Genomic DNA, 19,090 nt, shown 5'->3' on the forward strand with positions numbered 1-19,090 from the left:
TGCACCAATCATGGCTCCTCCACAATCGTCTGAGACTTCTTCTGACTCTACATGTTGAGAGGTAATATATGCTCCCTCTCAACCACCAAGTCTCCATCAGTTGCTTCGCTGCTCAAGGCTTTGCATGCATCTTGAACCTCAAGAGCATACAGTTCCTTGACCCGCGAACCAATCTGCTTCACCTGTCTGGTGATGATGTGTCTAAGGAAAACCTTTCCCTTACTGAAGACTACATGATAGCCTCTATCTTCTAGCATTGCGATCAACACCAAGTTTCTCTTCAGTCTTGGTACATACTTGACATCGGTCAAGGTGAGGCGAGCTCCATGCTCCCTCTGAAAAATAACCGTGCCTACACCTGATACACTATACTTCTCATCATTACCCATCCCTATGAGTATCTGGAGATCTTTCTCCTCCAAAGTACTGAACAAACTTTTGTCACCGTTCATGTCGAAAGAAGCTCCACCATCAAGAAACCAACCACTTCCCATCATGGATGAAACCATGCATGAGAAGAGTGTGAAATCCAACTCAAACTGTGAAGCAAGTGCCTCCCTTCAGATCCTTCCCTGGATCCCTTCTTGGACTTCTTCTTTGGGCAATTAGTAGCATAATGACCCAACTCATGACAACGAAAGCATCTCACCTTCACCTTGGTAACCTTCTTCCCATTATTGGAAGAATTGGATTCAGAAAGAAAAACCTTCCCCTTCCCCTTCTTCGCCTTACTCGCTAAGGCACAGTTCTCCTCATCCTGCATGAATGAAGAACCATCTCTGGTGCACCGTCTAATCTCCTCCTGCATCAAATCCGACCATAGTCATTCCCAATTTGGCAGTTTCTCCCTTCCATTCACCAAGTCCTGGTAGCTATGCCAACTCTTAGGAAGGTCAAGGAGTGCTAGAATCACCATCCTCATCCGACAGTCACCCCCACACTTCCCAGCTCATCCCGGCATTGGGTGAACTTCGTGAGATACTGGGGCATACTATCTCCATTCTCACACTTAATGTTTTTGAGTTTCTCTCTTGCTTTGGAATCAAATTTGAATTCCACCAGCTCAAAACGCAACTGCTTCTGATCTAGAATTCGTGAGAACAAAGTATTTCTCGTATAGATATTGACTGTATGGGCATTCACCGGATATCTCACCTTCCAAAAGAAGGATGAATCCAGAGGCTACCTAGTCCGATTACAGACTCTTCCTAAAGAAATAAAATGTAAACACTTATTGAATAATAGGTCCAATGATCAATCCTCGCTTGATATCCCGTAAAAATCTCTTCTACAAATCAAGCAGCTCTGATACCATGTAGAAATTTTGAATAATATGACACATATTCATAGAGATTATCCTGATTATACACTTATAAGCAGAACATGCATAATACATAACCTCCTTTACGTTGATCATCAATTCATGGAAGCAGAAACATTCACAGGCATACATAGAAGCATCAATCGCACATATCAACACAGTATTTTCCCGGGGAAAGCATCTCGCTAAAAACCCCAACTATCTGTATATTATAGTGATTGAATCATGTAACAATACAAAGTACAATGCTTATCACAAGTAATCTAGTACCATCTCCACCTATTACACACAATACAGCTCAGATCTGATCTCCAAATCTATTCCACTGCTTGCCTGCCTCTCCAGCTCAATACCTGCTCAAGAATTGATGAGAATGGCTTACAAAACTCGTATTTGACCTGCAAATAATCACTCACACTTTGTTGGACGTGAGCACAGGCTACAATTCATGGTATTGGCCAATTCATTGGCATACTCAATCCCTCTAATTGTGCAAATCATCATGCACAACTATAGTCACAACTGATAGCAATCTGATCCTCTAACACTTGTCCCAGGTGAACTCAACATGCACTGACATGCAACTAAGTTAACTGATGTATTCTATAGTTGCATTATGAGTTAATAACTTTTGAATTAATTAATAACTAATTCACCCAACTCATCTCTAGTCTATTTTCCAGTTAGACTAAATACAACCAGTTTAACAAAGCTAAACTGAACAGAACTCCATCAACTGCACCTCCAGTCCACGAAACTCAACTCACTTGAGTTCTAACTAAAGTCCTGCATGCAAATATTAGTCATCCCATAGGTAACCACGTATTTCCCTCTGGGATCTGCATGTACCACATCCGTAGCTCATCCTAAAGTGCTCCAAGAGAATAAGATCAAGTTTATAGTCCAAATATTATTATGAGACAATAATATTTGACTTTTCTATTTTTGACAGCCAGTCTAAAAATAGACTTTGATCACTCACACTGTGGTCACCCACAATGTGACCACTCATACTGTGATCACCCACACTGTGATCATCCACACTGTGATCAAAAATAGAACTTGCGCCATAATTTTCCTGCGGGCCCACTTAGTGAAGGCGACTCCTTTCCACTAAGCTCCATCATCTTGTTGCATTCTCAACAAGAATTTCTTGTTGCACACTTTTCAACACCTTGAGCCACTTGAAGTTAAGTCTTTAATTCATAAACTTCAATGGTTTTCAATATCACAAGAATAGTCTAAGTTATCCCAAGGTAGTGTGACTTCGCAATATATCCCTTTTTGGATTGCAGGTTTCTGTGGAGTGGTTTTTGAGAGATTGAATTCAGATAATCCATAGTGTTCATCTTCTTTTTTGTTGACGTTTCGAGCCTAGAGCAAGACTCATCATCAGGACTTGATATACTGAGAAGAGAAAAGAAAAAGGATTTTGAGATAAATACGGTGAATGATGCTAGTTTAGGACGTTGATCCGATTGTTTGATTAATACTTTGCCTAACTGTTATTTTATTATTTTATTATTTTGATCTTATTTAATAATTCGAATGCTTTAACCTAGTCTAAAATTAACGCTGCACCAATGTTATGATAGTTTTAGTCTGGTTTTATTAAATATCACTGACTTGATAACTTATGACTCACCTTATTATTTTTACCGCGCTAAATAGCTAATGTATATAATATTAAGATATTATGTATAGCTTAATTAACATAGTTTAATATTGATTTGAACTTGGTTTTATATTGTATTGTTAATTTAGTTCTATAATTGATAATTAGCTTAGTTATAATTTGCTTAAATAATTTAGTTTTATATTGTTTAACAACTTAGTTACATATTTCTTAATTAACTAAATTAATTAACTTGGTTTTATGTTGTTTTATAAACTAAGTTACCTATTGTATAGATCTCGTAGCTTATTGTTTCTAACTAGGTTTTATATTGTATAATTAATTTAGTTTTATATTGCCCAATTAACCATTGCTATATATTGCTTAATTAATTTAGTTCTATAATGCTATCGCCCTAGATTCATAATGTTTTATTGACTAAGTTAATCAACTTGGTTTTATATTGCTTTATTAACCTAGCTATATGCTGCTAACTAATCTAGATTTATTATCTAAGATTAAAGGTAAGCCTGGAACTATAAGAATAAAAAAGGTATAATAATCTAACGGAAAGCAAGAACCTAAGGAAGAGAGAGGGGAGGTTAGTTAAGATAGGGAATATGAGGGGAAGGGGAACGCGGGGGGGAAGAGGGATAACTTTTCCTAAGAAGAGAGTTCCAATTTTTGCTAATTTCCCAGCCTCCATCCCTACTAAGGTTACTGGGATGCTTAATGATTTCTATCGCTTCATGAATTTTCCGCTTGAAGTGGTGCTTTTCATTAGAAATGACTTTGGTGTCTTCAAGGCATATGTGATGGTTTTTTTTTCCTACATGCTCAGCTAAAGCAGAAGAGCGAGTTCTTTCTTTACGGATATCAGCGCTATGCTCTTTGAGCCTTATCCTTACAGACCTGCCAGTTTCCCCTATATATTGTTTACCACATGAGCAGTTAATGACATAAACACCTTTCTGTTGAAGCTGATCTTGGCTGTCCTTAACAGATTTCATATTTTGTTTGATAGTTGACAAGGGTTTAAATGAAGTTTTGATGTCTTTTTTCTTGAGAATTTTGGCTATCTTGTCTGTGACGCCTTGAATGTATGGAAGGTAGGCATTAGAAGCTACGGGGTTTTTTGTTTTGTTAATATTGTTCCCAGATTTTGCCTTTTTAATAGCTTTGTGGATGCTTTTATTATTGTATCCTAGGTTGGCGAAAGTTCTTTTTAGGTATGTAATTTCTTCATCAGTGTGGTTATCATCTGAAATTCTACAGGCTCTGGTGAAGAGGGTTTGTAGTACCCCCATCTTTTGAGCTGGGTGGTGATGCGAGTCAGCATGGAGGTAATTGTCTGTGTGAGCTTTCTTTCTGAATACTTTATGACCTATGGATCCATCTTTGTTTCTTATAAGGAGAATGTCAAGGAAAGGAATGCAGTTGTTCTCCTCTATTTCCATTGTAAACTTGATGTCTTCAGATATGCTATTGAGATGGTTCAGAAAGTTCTTGAGCTCTTCTTCTCCATGAGGCCAATTAACACATGTGTCATCAACAAATCTGACCCAGAACTTGGGCTTTAAAGGGTATGTATCAAGAGCCTTGGTTTCAAATTTTTCCATGAGGAGATTAGCGACAATTGGTGAAAGAGGGGATCCCATAGGAACACCTGAAGTTTGCTCAAAGATTTCACCTTGGAAGGAGAAGAAGGTTGAGCGGAGACAAATTTCAGCTAACTTTGCAGTTTGGGGGTCTGCCACATCTTTGATCACTTGAATGGCTTCATCAAGGGGAATTTTGGTGAAGAGTTGTACTACGTCAAAACTAACCATTTTGTCTTCAGCATCTAATGTTGTGTTTTTGATGAATTTGACAAATTGATTGGAATCTTTTATGTAAGAGCTGGTTTTTCCAACTAGCGGAGCTAGGATGCTGGCGACATATTTTGCTAATTCATAAGTGGGAGATCCTATAGTGTTGACTATAGGTCTTAACGGAACATTGTTTTTATGTATTTTAGGGGCTCCATAAATCCAGGGAGTGATTTCACTGTCAGGGGTAAGGCGCTTTTTTAGTTTATCGTCAAGATTGGTTTCTTTAATGGTTTTCTTTACTAGCCTAGTAATTCTAGAGATGGGGTTTTCTTCAAGTTTTTTGTAGCTTCCACTATTATATAAGTGGTCTTTCATCTTGTTTACGTAATCTTCATAATTCATAATGATAGTGGCGCCACCTTTTTCTACTTTCAGAATGACAATGTCCTTATTATTTCTTAGATTTCTTATGGCCTTGAGCTATTGAGGGTTTAGGTTTCTTTTAGGAGGTTTAGCTTTTCTTAGGATGACAGCACATTCCTGCCTAATTAGCTCTTTGTCTTCATTGTTGAGAGTCTTGATTCCATCCTCTAAACTGCATATAATTTCTTCCTTGGGGATTCTACTGGGGGCTAAGGCAAAATTTAGACCTCTGTTAAGGACCTCGGCTTCTTCCTTTTTTAGCTCATAGGAAGAGATATTGACCACTTTTTTGTTAATGGTTTTCGAATCTGTGTTTTCAACTATTGGGTTAGCTTTTATATTATGGTTCTCAGCATTATTCATTTTGCCGGGTACGGTTTTCTTGGATGAATAATTTCTATTGTTTTTCTTATTTTCCATATTGATTATATTATCCATCTTAATTAAATTGTTTGAATTACACCCTGCTAAAATATTACTATTCGTAGTGACCTTGTCATCTAAAATACTGTGCGGTTTTTCAAAGTTTACATACCTACGACCCATTGCCGGCTGCGCAGTGCTTTCATCTCCTGCTCTTGTCTTAGACCTAACTCCTTCCTCCTGCGGCATAGTTGCTGGTTTACACGGATTGGCTTCCTTAACCGCGATTGTTGCTTCGACATTTAACATTCCAGTAACAGCGTTTGAATTAGTGCACGTATCTGCTATGCTGCTATGCCAGTGATCCCTTCCTGCTATGGTAGTTACGCTGCTCCAGGGGGCTTCGGTTTCGTGGATGCTGCTACATCGTATGATTTCATCTGCGGACTACGCTGAGGCGTAATGTCAATTCCTTCTGTTGTTTTAGACCCAGCTCCTTCCGTCTGCGGCATTTTCTTTGCGCTGCTGCGCCTTGTAATAAAGTCCCGGTTGTTAGATGCGTTCTCATCTCCTTTTGCCAGGATGCTGAGGTTTGCCCTACGCGGCATTTTGCTGAAGATACTGCATAAATTGGACCCGTATAACCCTGCGGCATGTTCACGCTGATTGCTGTACGATTGTTGTTCCAGATTCTCGAGTTTTTTCATATGTCTTAATTCTGAGGCTTGTCTTATTCTGCTGGCTTTTAGTGCTGTGGATGCATCTATAATTCTCCAGATGTCTTCTTTGATTGTAGCCACAAGTTTCAAGTGGGTCTTGAAGGCTGCCGTGGATAACTTCCACAAGGAGATTCTGGTTCTGCGAATTTCAAGGCGAATTAGGGATTTACTGAGACGTTCAAATATTTTATGGTTTTTGCGGTTGTGTAATCTGTGTTTTATGCAGGCAAAGGGCGGGGTAAGGTTAGAATTGCGACACTGTTTGAGGAAATTTAGATATGTTTCTCTTCTCTGTATTTTGATCCTTGTTTTTTCGAGATTTCGTATCTCTTTCCATGTATCCCCTCCGTACAGGGCAACAATTTTGGATTGCAGGTTTCTGTGGAGTGGTTTTTGAGAGATTGAATTCGGATAATCCACAATGTTCATCTTCTTTTTTGTCGACGTTTCGAGCCTAGAGCAAGACTCATCATCAGGACTTGATATACTGAGAAGAGAAAAGAAAAAGGATTTTGAGATAAATACGGTGAATGATGCTAGTTTAGGACGCTGAGCCGACTGTTTGATTAATACCTTACCTAACTGTTATTTTATTATTTTATTATTTTGATCTTATTTAATAATGCGAATACTTTAACCTAGTCTAAACTTAACGCTACACCAATGTTATGATAGTTTTAGTCTGGTTTTATTAAATATCACTGACTTGATAACTTATGACTCACCTTATTATTTTTACTGCGCTAAATAGCTAATGTATATAATATTAAGATATTATGTATAGCTTAATTAACATAGTTTAATATTGATTTGAACTTGGTTTTATATTGTATTGTTAATTTAGTTCTATAATTGATAATTAGCTTAGTTATAATTTGCTTAAATAATTTAGTTTTATATTGTTTAACAACTTAGTTACATATTTCTTAATTAACTAAGTTACCTATTGTATAGTTCTCTTAGCTTATTGTTTTTAACTAGGTTTTATATTGTATAATTAATTTAGTTTTATATTGCCCAATTAACCATTGCTATATATTGCTTAATTAATTTAGTTCTATAATGCTATCGCCCTAGATTCATAATGTTTTATTGACTAAGTTAATCAACTTGGTTTTATATTGCTTTATTAACCTAGCTATATGCTGCTAACTAATCTAGATTTATTATCTAAGATTAAAGGTAAGCCTAGAACTATAAGAATAAAAAAGGTCAAATAATCTAACGGAAAGCAAGAATCTAAGGAAGAGAGAGGGGGGCTTAGTTAAGACAGGGAATATGAGGGGAAGGGGAACACGGGGGGGAAGAGGGATAACTTTTCCTAAGAAGAGAGTTCCAATTTTTGCTAATGTCCCAGCCTCCATGCCTATTAAGGTTACTGGGATGCTTAATGATTTCTATCGCTTCACGAATTTTCCGCTTGAAATGGTGCTTTTCATTAGCAATGACTTTGGTGTCTTCAAGGCATATGTGATGGTTTGTTCTTCCTACATGCTCAGCTAAAGCAGAAGAGCGAGTTCTTTCTTTACGGATATCAACACTATGCTCTTTGAGCCTTATCCTTACAGACCTTCCAGTTTCCCCTATATATTGTTTACCACATGAGCAGTTAATGACATAAACACCTTTCTCTTGAAGCTGATCTTGGCTATCCTTAACAGATTTCATATTTTGTTTGATAGTTGACAAGGGTTTAAATGAAGTTTTGATGTCTTTTTTCATGAGAATTTTGGCTATCATTTCGGTGACGCCTTGATTGTATGGAAGGTAGGCATTAGAAGCTACGGGGTTTTTTGTTTTGTTAATATTGTTCCTAGATTTTTCCTTTTTAATAGCTTTGTGGATGCTTTTATTATTGTATCCTAAGTTGGCGAAAGTTCTTTTTAGGTACGTAATTTCTTCATCAGTGTGTTATCATCAGAAATTCTACAAGCTCTGGTGAAGAGGGTCTGTTGTACCCCCATCTTTTGAGCTGGGTGGTGATGTGAGTCAGCATGGAGGTAATTGTCGGTGTGAGCTTTCTTTCTGAATACTTTATCTCGTATGGAACCATCTTTGTTTCTTATAAGGAGAATGTCAAGGAAAGGAATGCAGTTGTTCTCCTCCATTTCCATTGTAAACTTGATGTCTTCAGATATGCTATTGAGATGGTTCAGAAAGTTCTTGAGCTCTTCCTCCCCATGTGGCCAATTGACACTTGTGTCATCAACAAATCTGACCCAGAACTTGGGCTTTAAAGGGTATGTATCAAGAGCCTTGGTTTCAAATTTTTCCATGAAGAGATTAGAGACAATTGGTGAAAGAGGGGATCCCATAGCAACTCCTGAAGTTTGCTCAAAGATTTCACCTTGGAAGGAGAAGAAGGTTGAGCGGAGACAAATTTCAGCTAACTTTGCAGTTTGGGGGTCTGCCACATCTTTGATCACTTGAATGGCTTCATCAAGGGGAATTTTGGTGAAGAGTTGTACTACGTCAAAACTAACCATTTTGTCTTCAGGATCTAATGTTGTGTTTTTGATGACTTTGACAAATTGATTGGAATATTTTATGTAAGAGCTGGTTTTTCCAACTAGCGGAGCTAGGATGCTGGCGACATATTTTGCTAATTCATAAGTGGGAGATCCTATAGTGTTGACTATAGGTCTTAACGGAACATCTTTTTTATGTATTTTAGGGGCTCCATAAATCCGGGGAGTGATTTCACTGTCAGGGGTAAGGCGCTTTTTTAGTTTATCGTCAAGATTGGTTTCTTTAATGGTTTTCTTTACTAGTCTAGTAATTCTAGAGATGGCGTTTTCTTCAAGTTTTTTATAGCTTCCACTATTATATAAGTGGTCTTTCATCTTGTTTACGTAATCTTCATAATTCATAATGACAGTGGCGCCACCTTTGTCTGCTTTCAGAATGACAATGTCCTTATTATTTCTTAGATTTCTTATGGTCTTGAGCTGTTGAAGGTTTAGGTTTCTTTTAGGAGGTTTAGCTTTTCTTAGGATGACAGCACATTCCTGCCTAATTAGCTCTTTTTCTTCATTGTTGAGAGTCTTGATTCCATCCTCTAAACTGCATATAATTTCTTCCTTGGGGATTCTACTGGGGGCTAAGGTGAAATTTAGACCTCTGTTAAGGACCTCGGCTTCTTCCTATTTTAGCTCATAAGAAGAGATATTAACCTCTTTTTCGTTTATGGTTTTCGAATCTGTGTTTTCAAATATTAGGTTAGCTTTTATATTATGGTTCTCAGCATGTTTATTCATTTTTCCGAGTACGGTCTTCTTAGATGAATAATTTCTATTGTTATTCTTATTATCCACATTAGTTATATTATCTATCCTAATTAAATTGTTTGAATTACACCCTGCTAAACTATTACTATTCGTAGTGACCTTGTCATCTAAAATACTGTGCGGTTTTTCAAAGTTTACATACCTGCGACCCATTGTCGGCTGCGCAGTGATTTCATCTCCTGCTCTTGTCTTAGACCTAACTCCTTCCTCCTGCGGCATAGTTGCTGGTTTACACGGATCGGCTTCCTTAACCGCGATTGTTGCTTCGACATTTAACATTCCAGTAACAGCGTTTGACTTAGTGTGCGTATCTGCTATGCTGCTGTGCCAGTGATCCCTTGCTGCTATGGTAGTTACGCTGCTGCAGGGGGCTTCGGTTTCGTGGATGCTGCTACCACCGTATGATGTCATCTGCGGACTGCGCTGAGGCGTAATGTCAATTCCTTCTATTGTTTTAGGCCCAGCTCCTTCCGTCTGCGGCATTTTCTTTACGCTGTCGTGCCTTGTAATAAAGTCCTGGTTGTTATATGCGTTCTCATCTCCTTTCGCCAGGATGCTGGGGTTTGCCCTACGCGGCATTTTGCTAAAGATACTGCGTAAATTGGACCCGTATAACCCTGCGGCATGTTCACGCTGATTGTTGTACAATTGTTGTTCCAGATTCTCGAGTTTTTTCATATGTCTTAATTATGAGGCTTGTCTTATTCTGCTGGCTTTTAGTGCTGCGGATGCATCTATAATTCTCCAGATGTCTTCTTTGATTGTAGTCGCAAGTTTCAAGTGGGTCTTGAAGGCTGCCGTGGATAACTTCCACAAGGAGATTCTGGTTCTGCGAATTTCAAGGCGAATTAGGGATTTACTGAGACGTTCAAATTTTTATGGTTTTTGCGGTTGTGTAATCTGTGTTTTATGCGGGCAAAGGGCGGGGTAAGGTTAGAATCACGACACTGTCTGAGGAAATTTAGATCTGTTTCTCTTCTTTGTATTTTGATCCTTGTTTTTTCGAGATTTCGTATCTCTTTCGATGTATCCCCTCCGTACAGGGCAACAATTTTGGATTGCAGGTTTCTGTGGAGTGGTTTTTGAGAGATTGAATTCGGATAATCCACAGTGTTCATCTTCTTTTTTGTCGACGTTTTGAGCCTAGAGCAAGACTCATCATCAGGACTTGATATACTGAGAAGAGAAAAGAAAAAGGATTTTGAGATAAATACGGTGAATGATGCTAGTTTAGGACGCTGAGCCGACTGTTTGATTAATACTTTGCCTAATTGTTATTTTATTATTTTATTATTTTGATCTTATTTAATAATGCGAATGCTTTAACCTAGTCTAAACTTAACGCTGCACCAATGTTATGATAGTTTTAGCCTGGTTTTATTAAATATCACTGACTTGATAACTTATGACTCACCTTATTATTTTTACTGTGCTAAATAGCTAATGTGTATAATATTAAGATATTATGTATAGCTTAATTAACATAGTTTAATATTGATTTGAACTTGGTTTTATATTGTATTGTTAATTTAGTTCTATAATTGATAATTAGCTTAGTTATAATTTGCTTAAATAATTTAGTTTTATATTGTTTAACAACTTAGTTACATATTTCTTAATTAACTAAGTTAATTAACTTGGTTTTATGTTGTTTTATAAACTAAGTTACCTAATGTATAGTTCTCTTAGCTTATTGTTTTTAACTAGGTTTTATATTGTATAATTAATTTAATTTTATATTGCCCAATTAACCATTGCTATATATTGCTTAATTAATTTAGTTCTATAATGCTATCGCCCTAGATTCATAAAGTTTTATTGACTAAGTTAATCAACTTGGTTTTATATTCCTTTATTAACCTAGCTATATGCTGCTAACTAATCTAGATTTATTATCTAAGATTAAAGGTAAGCCTAGAACTATAAGAATAAAAAAGGTCAAATAATCTAACGGAAAGCAAGAATATAAGGAAGAGAGAGGGGGGGTTAGTTAAGATAGGGAATATGAGGGGAAGGGGAACGCGGGGGGGAAGAGGGATAACTTTTCCTAAGAAGAGAGTTCCAATTTTGCTAATGTTCCAGCCTCCATCGCTATTAAGGTTACTGGGATGCTTAATTATTTCTATCGCTTCACGAATTTTCCGCTTGAAATGGTGCTTTTCATTAGCAATGACTTTGGTGTCTTCAAGGCATATGTGATGGTTTGTTTTTCCTACATGCTCAGCTAAAGCAAAAGAGCGAGTTCTTTCTTTACGGATATCAGCGCTATGCTCTTCGAGCCTTATCCTTACAGACCTGCCAGTTTCCCCTATATATTGTTTACCACATGAGAAGTTAATGACATAAACATCTTTCTGTTGAAGCTGATCTTGGCTGTCCTTAACAGATTTCATATTTTGTTTGATAGTTGACAAGGGTTTAAATGAATTTTTGATCTCTTTTTTCATGAGAATTTTGGCTATCTTGTCGGTGACGCCTTGAATGTATGGAAGGTAGGCGTTAGAAGCTACGGGGTTTTTTGTTTTGTTAATATTGTTCCCAGATTTTGCCTTTTTAATAGCTTTGTGGATGCTTTTATTATTGTATCCTAAGTTGGCGAAAGTTCTTTTTAGGTACGTAATTTCTTCATCAGTGTGGTTATCATCAGAAATTCTACAAGCTCTGGTGAAGAGGGTCTGTAGTACCCCCAGTTTTTGAGCTGGGTGGTGATGTGAGTCAGCATGGAGGTAATTGTCGGTGTGAGCTTTCTTTCTGAATACTTTGTGTCCTATGGAACCATCTTTGTTTCTTATAAGGAGAATGTCAAGGAAAGGAATGCAGTTGTTCTCCTCTATTTCCATTGTAAACTTGATGTCTTCAGATATGCTATTGAGATGGTTCAGAAAGTTCTTGAGCTCTTCTTCTCCATGAGGCCAATTAACACATGTGTCATCAACAAATCTGACCCAGAACTTGGGCTTTAAAGGGTATGTATCAAGAGCCTTGGTTTCAAATTTTTCCATGAAGAGATTAGCAACAATTGGAGAAAGAGGGGATCCCATAGCAACACCTGAAGTTTGCTCAAAGATTTCACCTTGGAAGGAGAAGAAGGTAGAGCGGAGACAAATTTCAGCAAGCTTTGCAGTCTGGGGGTCTGTTACATCTTTGATCACTTGAATGGCTTCATCAAGGGGAATTTTGGTGAAGAGCTGTACTACGTCAAAACTGACCATTTTGTCTTCAGGACCTAATGTTGTGTTTTTGATGAATTTGACAAATTGATTGGAATCTTTTATGTAAGAGCTGGTTTTTCCAACAAGCGGGGCTAGGATGCTGGCGACATATTTTGCTAATTCATAAGTGGGAGATCCTATGGTGTTGACTATAGGTCTTAACGGAACATCTTTTTTATGTATTTTAGGGGCTCCATAAATCCGGGGAGTGATTTCACTGTCAGGGGTAAGGCGCTTTTTTAGTTTATCGTCAAGATTGGTTTCTTTAATGGTTTTCTTTACTAGTCTAGTAATTCTAGAGATGGTGTTTTCTTCAAGTTTTTTGTAGCTTCCACTATTATATAAGTGGTCTTTCATCTTGTTTACGTAATCTTCATAATTCATAATGAAAGTGGCGCCACCTTTGTCTGCTTTCAGAATGACAATGTCCTTATTATTTCTTAGATTTCTTATGGCCTTGAGCTGTTGAGGGTTTAGGTTTCTTTTAGGAGGTTTAGCTTTTCTTAGGATGACAGCGCATTCCTGCCTAATTAGCTCTTTGTCTTCATTGTTGAGAGTCTTGATTCCATCCTCTAAACTGCATATAATTTCTTCCTTGGGGATTCTACTAGGGGCTAAGGCGAAATTTAGACCTGTGTTAAGGACCTCGGCTTCTTCCTTTTTTAGCTCATAAGAAGAGATATGAACCACTTTTTCGTTTATGGTTTTCGAATCTGTGTTTTCAATTATTAGGTTAGATTTTATATTATGGTTCTCAGAATCTTTATTCATTTTGCCGAGTACGGTCTTCTTAGATGAATAATTTCTATTGTTATTCTTAGTGTCCACATTAATTATATTATCCATCCTAATTAAATTGTTTGAATTACACCCTGCTAAACTATTACTATTTGTAGTGACCTTGTCATCTAAAATACTGTGCGGTTTTTCAAAGTTTACATACCTGCGACCCATTGCCGGCTGCGCAGTGCTTTCATCTCCTGCTCTTGTCTTAGACCTAACTCCTTCCTCCTGCGACATAGTTGCTCGTTTACACAGATCGGCTTCCTTAACCGCGATTGTTGCTTCGACATTTAACATTCCAGTAACAGCGTTTGACTTAGTGCGCGTATCTGCTATGCTGCTGTGCCAGTGATCCCTTGCTGCTATGGTAGTTACTTTCTGTAGGGGGCTTCGGTTTCGTGGATGGTGCTACCACCGTATGATGTCATCTGCGGATTGCGCTGAGGCGTAATGTCAATTCCTTCTCTTGTTTTAGACCCAGCTCCTTCCGTCTGCGGCATTTTCTTTACGCTGCTATGCCTTGTAATAAAGTCCCAGTTGTTAGATGCGTTCTCATCTCCTTTTGCCAGGATGCTTAGGTTTGCCCTACGCGGCATTTTGCTGAAGATACTTCGTAAATTGGACCCGTATAACCCTGCGGCATGTTCACGCTGATTGTTGTACGATTGTTGTTCCAGATTCTCGAGTTTTTTCATATGTCTTAATTCTGAGGCTTGTCTTATTCTTCTGGCTTTTAGTGCTGCGGATGCATCTATAATTCTCCAGATGTCTTCTTTGATTGTAGCCACAAGTTTCAAGTGGGTCTTGAAGGCTGTCGTGGATAACTTCCACAAGGAGATTCTGGTTCTGCGAATTTCAAGGCGAATTAGGGATTTACTGAGACGTTCAAATATTTTATGGTTTTTGCGGTTGTGTAATCTGTGTTTTATGCAGGCAAAGGGCAGGGTAAGGTTAGAATCGTGACACTGTTTGAGGAAATTTAGATCTGTTTCTCTTCTCTGTATTTTGATCCTTGTTTTTTCGAGATTTCGTATCTCTTTCCATGTATCCCCTCCGTACAGGGCAACAATTTTGGATTGCAGGTTTCTGTGGAGTGGTTTTTGAGAGATTGAATTCGGATAATCCACAGTGTTCATCTTCTTTTTTGTCGACGTTTCGAGCCTAGAGCAAGACTCATCATCAGGACTTGATATACTGAGAAGAGAAAAGAAAAAGGATTTTGATATAAATACGGTGAATGATGCTAGTTTAGGACGCTGAGCCGACTGTTTGATTAATACTTTGCCTAACTGTTATTTTATTATTTTGATCTTATTTAACAATGCGAATGCTTTAACCTAGTCTAAACTTAACGCTGCACCAATGTTATGATAGTTTTAGTCTGGTTTTATTAAATATCACTGACTTGATAACTTATGACTCACCTTATTATTTTTACTGTGCTAAATAGCTAATGTATATAATATTAAGATATTATGTATAGCTTAATTAACATAGTTTAATATTGATTTGAACTTGGTTTTATATTGTATTGTTAATTTAGTTCTATAATTGATAATTAGCTTAGTTATAATTTGCTTAAATAATTTAGTTTTATATTGTTTAACAACTTAGTTACATATTTCTTAATTAACTAAGTTAATTAACTTGGTTTTATGTTGTTTTATAAACTAAGTTACCTATTGTATAGTTCTCTTAGCTTATTGTTTTTAACTAGGTTTTATATTGTATAATTAATTTAGTTTTATATTGCCCAATTTACCATTGCTATATATTGCTTAATTAATTTAGTTCTATAATGCTATTGCCCTAGATTCATAATGTTTTATTGACTAAGTTAATCAACTTGGTTTTATATTGCTTTATTAACCTAGCTATATGCTGCTAACTAATCTAGATTTATTATCTAAGATTAAAGGTAAGCCTAGAACTATAAGAATAAAAGAGGTCAAATAATCTAACTGAAAGTAAGAATCTAAGGAAGAGAGAGGGGGGGTTAGTTAAGGCAGGGAATATGAGGGGAAGGGGAATGCTAGGTGGAAGAGGGATAACTTTTTCTAAGAAGGGAGTTCCAATTTTTGCTAATGTCCCAGCCTCCATCCCTATTAAGGTTACTAGGATGCTTAATGATTTCTATTGCTTCACGAATTTTCCGCTTGAAATGGTGCTTTTCATTAGCAATGACTTTGGTGTCTTCCAGGCATATGTGATGGTTTGTTTTTCCTACATGCTCAGCTAAAGCAGAAGAGTGAGTTCTTTCTTTACGGATATCAGCGCTATGTTCTTTGAGCCTTATCCTTACAGACCTGCCAGTTTCCCCTATATATTGTTTACCACATGAGCAATTAATGACATAAACACCTTTTTGTTGAAGCTGATCTTGGCTGTCCTTAACAGATTTCATATTTTGTTTGATAGTAGACAAAGGTTTGAAAGAGGTTTTGATGTCTTTTTTCGTGAGAATTCTGGCTATTTTGTCGGTGACGCCTTGAATGTAGGGAAGGTAGGCATTAGAAGCTACGGGGTTACTTGTTTTGTTAATGTTGTTCCCAGATTTTGCCTTTTTAATAGCTTTGTGGATGTTTTTATTATTGTATCCTAGGTTGGCGAAAGTTCTTTTTAGGTACGTAATTTCTTCATCAGTGTGGTTATCATCATAAATTTTACAAGCTTTGGTGAAGAGGGTGTGTAGTACCCCCATCTTTTGAGGTGGGTGGTGATGTGAGTCAGCATGGAGGTAATTGTCGGTGTGAGCTTTTTTTCTGAATACTTTATCTCCTATGGAACCATCTTTGTTTCTTATAAGGAGAATGTCAAGGAAAGGAATGCAGTTGTTCTCCTCCATTTCCATTGTAAACTTGATGTCTTCAGATATGCTATTGAGATGGTTCAGAAATTTGTTGAGCTCTTCCTCCCCATGTGGCCAATTGACACTTGTGTCATCAACAAATCTGACCCAGAACTTGGGCTTTAAAGGGTATGTATCAAGAACCTTGGTTTCAAATTTTTCCATGAAGAGATTAGCGACAATTGGTGAAAGAGGGGATCCCATAGCAACACCTGAATTTTTCTCAAAGATTTCACCTTGGAAGGAGAAGAAGGTTGAGCGGAGACAAATTTCAGCTAACTTTGCAGTTTGGGGGTCTGCCACATCTTTGATCACTTGAATGGCTTCATCAAGGGGAATTTTGGTGAAGAGTTGTACTACGTCAAAACTAACCATTTTGTCTTCAGGATCTAATGTTGTGTTTTTGATGAATTTGACAAATTGATTGGAATCTTTTATGTAAGAGCTGGTTTTTCCAACTAGCGGAGCTAGGATGTTGGCGACATATTTTGCTAATTCATAAGTGGGAGATCCTATAGTGTTGACTATAGGTCTTAACGGAACATCTTTTTTATGTATTTTAGGGGCTCCATAAATCCGGGGAGTGATTTCACTGTCAGGGGTAAGGCGCTTTTTTAGTTTATCGTCAAGATTGGTTTCTTTAATGGTTTTCTTTACTAGTCTAGTAATTCTAGAGATGGGGTTTTCTTCAAATTTTTTGTAGCTTCCACTATTATATAAGTGGTCTTTCATCTTGTTTACGTAATCTTCATAATTCATAATGATAGTGGTGCCACTTTTGTTTGCTTTCAGAATGACAATGTCCTTATTATTTCTTAGATTTCTTATGGCCTCGAGCTGTTGAGGGTTTAGGTTTCTTTTAGGAGGTTTAGCTTTTCTTAGGATGACAGCGCATTCCTGTCTAATTAGCTCTTTGTCTTCATTGCTGAGAGTCTTGATTCCGTCCTCTAAACTGCATATAATTTCTTCCTTGGGGATTCTACTGGGGGCTAAGGCAAAATTTAGACCTCTGTTAAGGACCTCGACTTCTTCCTTTTTTAGCTTGTAAGAAGAGATATTAACCACTTTTTCGTTTATGGTTTTCGAATCTGTGTTTTCAATTATTAGGTTAGCTTTTATATTATGGTTCTCAGCTTTATTCGTTTTGCCGAGTACGGTTTTCTTAGATGAATAATTTCTATTGTTATTCTTATTATCCACATTAATTATATTATCCATCCTAATTAAATTGTTTGAATTACACCCTACTAAACTATTACTATTCGTAGTGACCTTGTCATCTAAAATACTGTGCGGTTTTTCAAAGTTTACATACCTGCGACCCATTGCCGGCTGCGCAGTGCTTTCATCTCCTGCTCTTGTCTTCGACCTAACTCCTTCCTCCTGCGGCATAGTTGCTGGTTTACACGGATCGGCTTCCTTAACCGCGATTGTTGCTTCGACATTTAACATTCCAGTAACAGCGTTTGACTTAGTGCGTGTATCTGCTATGCTGCTGTGCCAGTGATCCCTTGCTGCTATGGTAGTTACGCTGCTGCAGGGGGCTTCGGTTTCGTGGATGCTGCTACAACCGTATGATGTCATCTGCGGACTGCGCTGAGGCGTAATGTCAATTCCTTCTGTTGTTTTAGACCCAGCTCCTTCCGTCTGCGACATTTTCTTTACGCTGCTGTGCCTTGTAATAAAGTCTCGGTTGTTAGATGCGTTCTCATCTCCTTTCGCCAGGATGCTGAGGTTTGCCCTACGTGGCATTTTGCTGAAGATACTGCGTAAATTGGACCCGTATAACCCTGCGGCATGTTCACGCTGATTGTTGTACGATTGTTGTTCTAGATTCTTGAGTTTTTTCATATGTCTTAATTCTGAGGCTTGTCTTATTCTGCTGGCTTTTAGTGCTGTGGATGCATCTATAATTCTCCAGATGTCTTCTTTGATTGTAGCCGCAAGTTTCAAGTGGGTCTTGAAGGCTTTCGTGGATAACTTCCACAAGGAGATTCTGGTTCTGCGAATTTCAAGGCGAATTAGGGATTTACTGAGACGTTCAAATATTTTATGGTTTTTGCGGTTGTGTAATCTGTGTTTGATGCAGGCAAAGGGCAGGGTAAGGTTGGAATCGCGACACTGTTTGAGGAAATTTAGATCTGTTTCTCTTCTCTGTGTTTTGATCCTTGTTTTTTCGAGATTTCGTATCTCTTTCCATGTATCCCCTCCGTATAGGGCAACAATTTTGGATTGCAGGTTTCTGTGGAGTGGTTTTTGAGAGATTGAATTCGGATAATCCACAGTGTTCATCTTCTTTTTTGTCGACGTTTCGAGCCTAGAGCAAGACTCATCATCAGGACTTGATATACTGAGAAGAGAAAAGAAAAAGGATTTTGAGATAAATACGGTGAATGATGCTAGTTTAGGACGCTGAGCCGACTGTTTGATTAATACTTTGCCTAACTGTTATTTTATTATTTTATTATTTTGATCTTATTTAATAATGCGAATGCTTTAACCTAGTCTAAACTTAACGCTGCACCAATGTTATGATAGTTTTAGTCTAGTTTTATTAAATATCACTGACTTGATAACTTATGACTCACCTTATTATTTTTACTGCGCTAAATAGCTAATGTATATAATATTAAGATATTATGTATAGCTTAATTAACATAGTTTAATATTGATTTGAACTTGGTTTTATATTGTATTGTTAATTTAGT

General features: G+C 37.4%; 2 protein-coding genes across 2 annotated transcripts; both read right to left on the reverse strand.

Moving 5' to 3' along the window:
* Window positions 1–11,453: 11,453 nt before the first annotated feature.
* LOC149154149 (uncharacterized) lies at window positions 11,454–13,831 on the reverse strand. Its single transcript, XM_089444061.1, has 2 exons — window positions 11,582–13,831; window positions 11,454–11,459 (listed from the first exon to the last, which is right to left on the reverse strand). The coding sequence occupies exons 1-2, from the start codon at window positions 13,829–13,831 to the stop codon at window positions 11,454–11,456; spliced, it is 2,256 nt and encodes a 751-aa protein (XP_089300187.1).
* A 1,735-nt stretch (window positions 13,832–15,566) lies between these two features.
* On the reverse strand, window positions 15,567–18,233 carry LOC149154150 (uncharacterized). The gene has a single exon (XM_089444062.1). The coding sequence runs from the start codon at window positions 18,231–18,233 to the stop codon at window positions 15,567–15,569; it is 2,667 nt and encodes an 888-aa protein (XP_089300188.1).
* Window positions 18,234–19,090: the final 857 nt, after the last annotated feature.

The sequence above is a fragment of the Pinus tabuliformis genome, chromosome 9 (genome assembly GCF_031772625.1).
Source record: "Pinus tabuliformis cultivar Carrire ecotype Pingquan chromosome 9, CPIR1, whole genome shotgun sequence".
Taxonomy (NCBI): Eukaryota; Viridiplantae; Streptophyta; class Pinopsida; order Pinales; family Pinaceae; genus Pinus; species Pinus tabuliformis.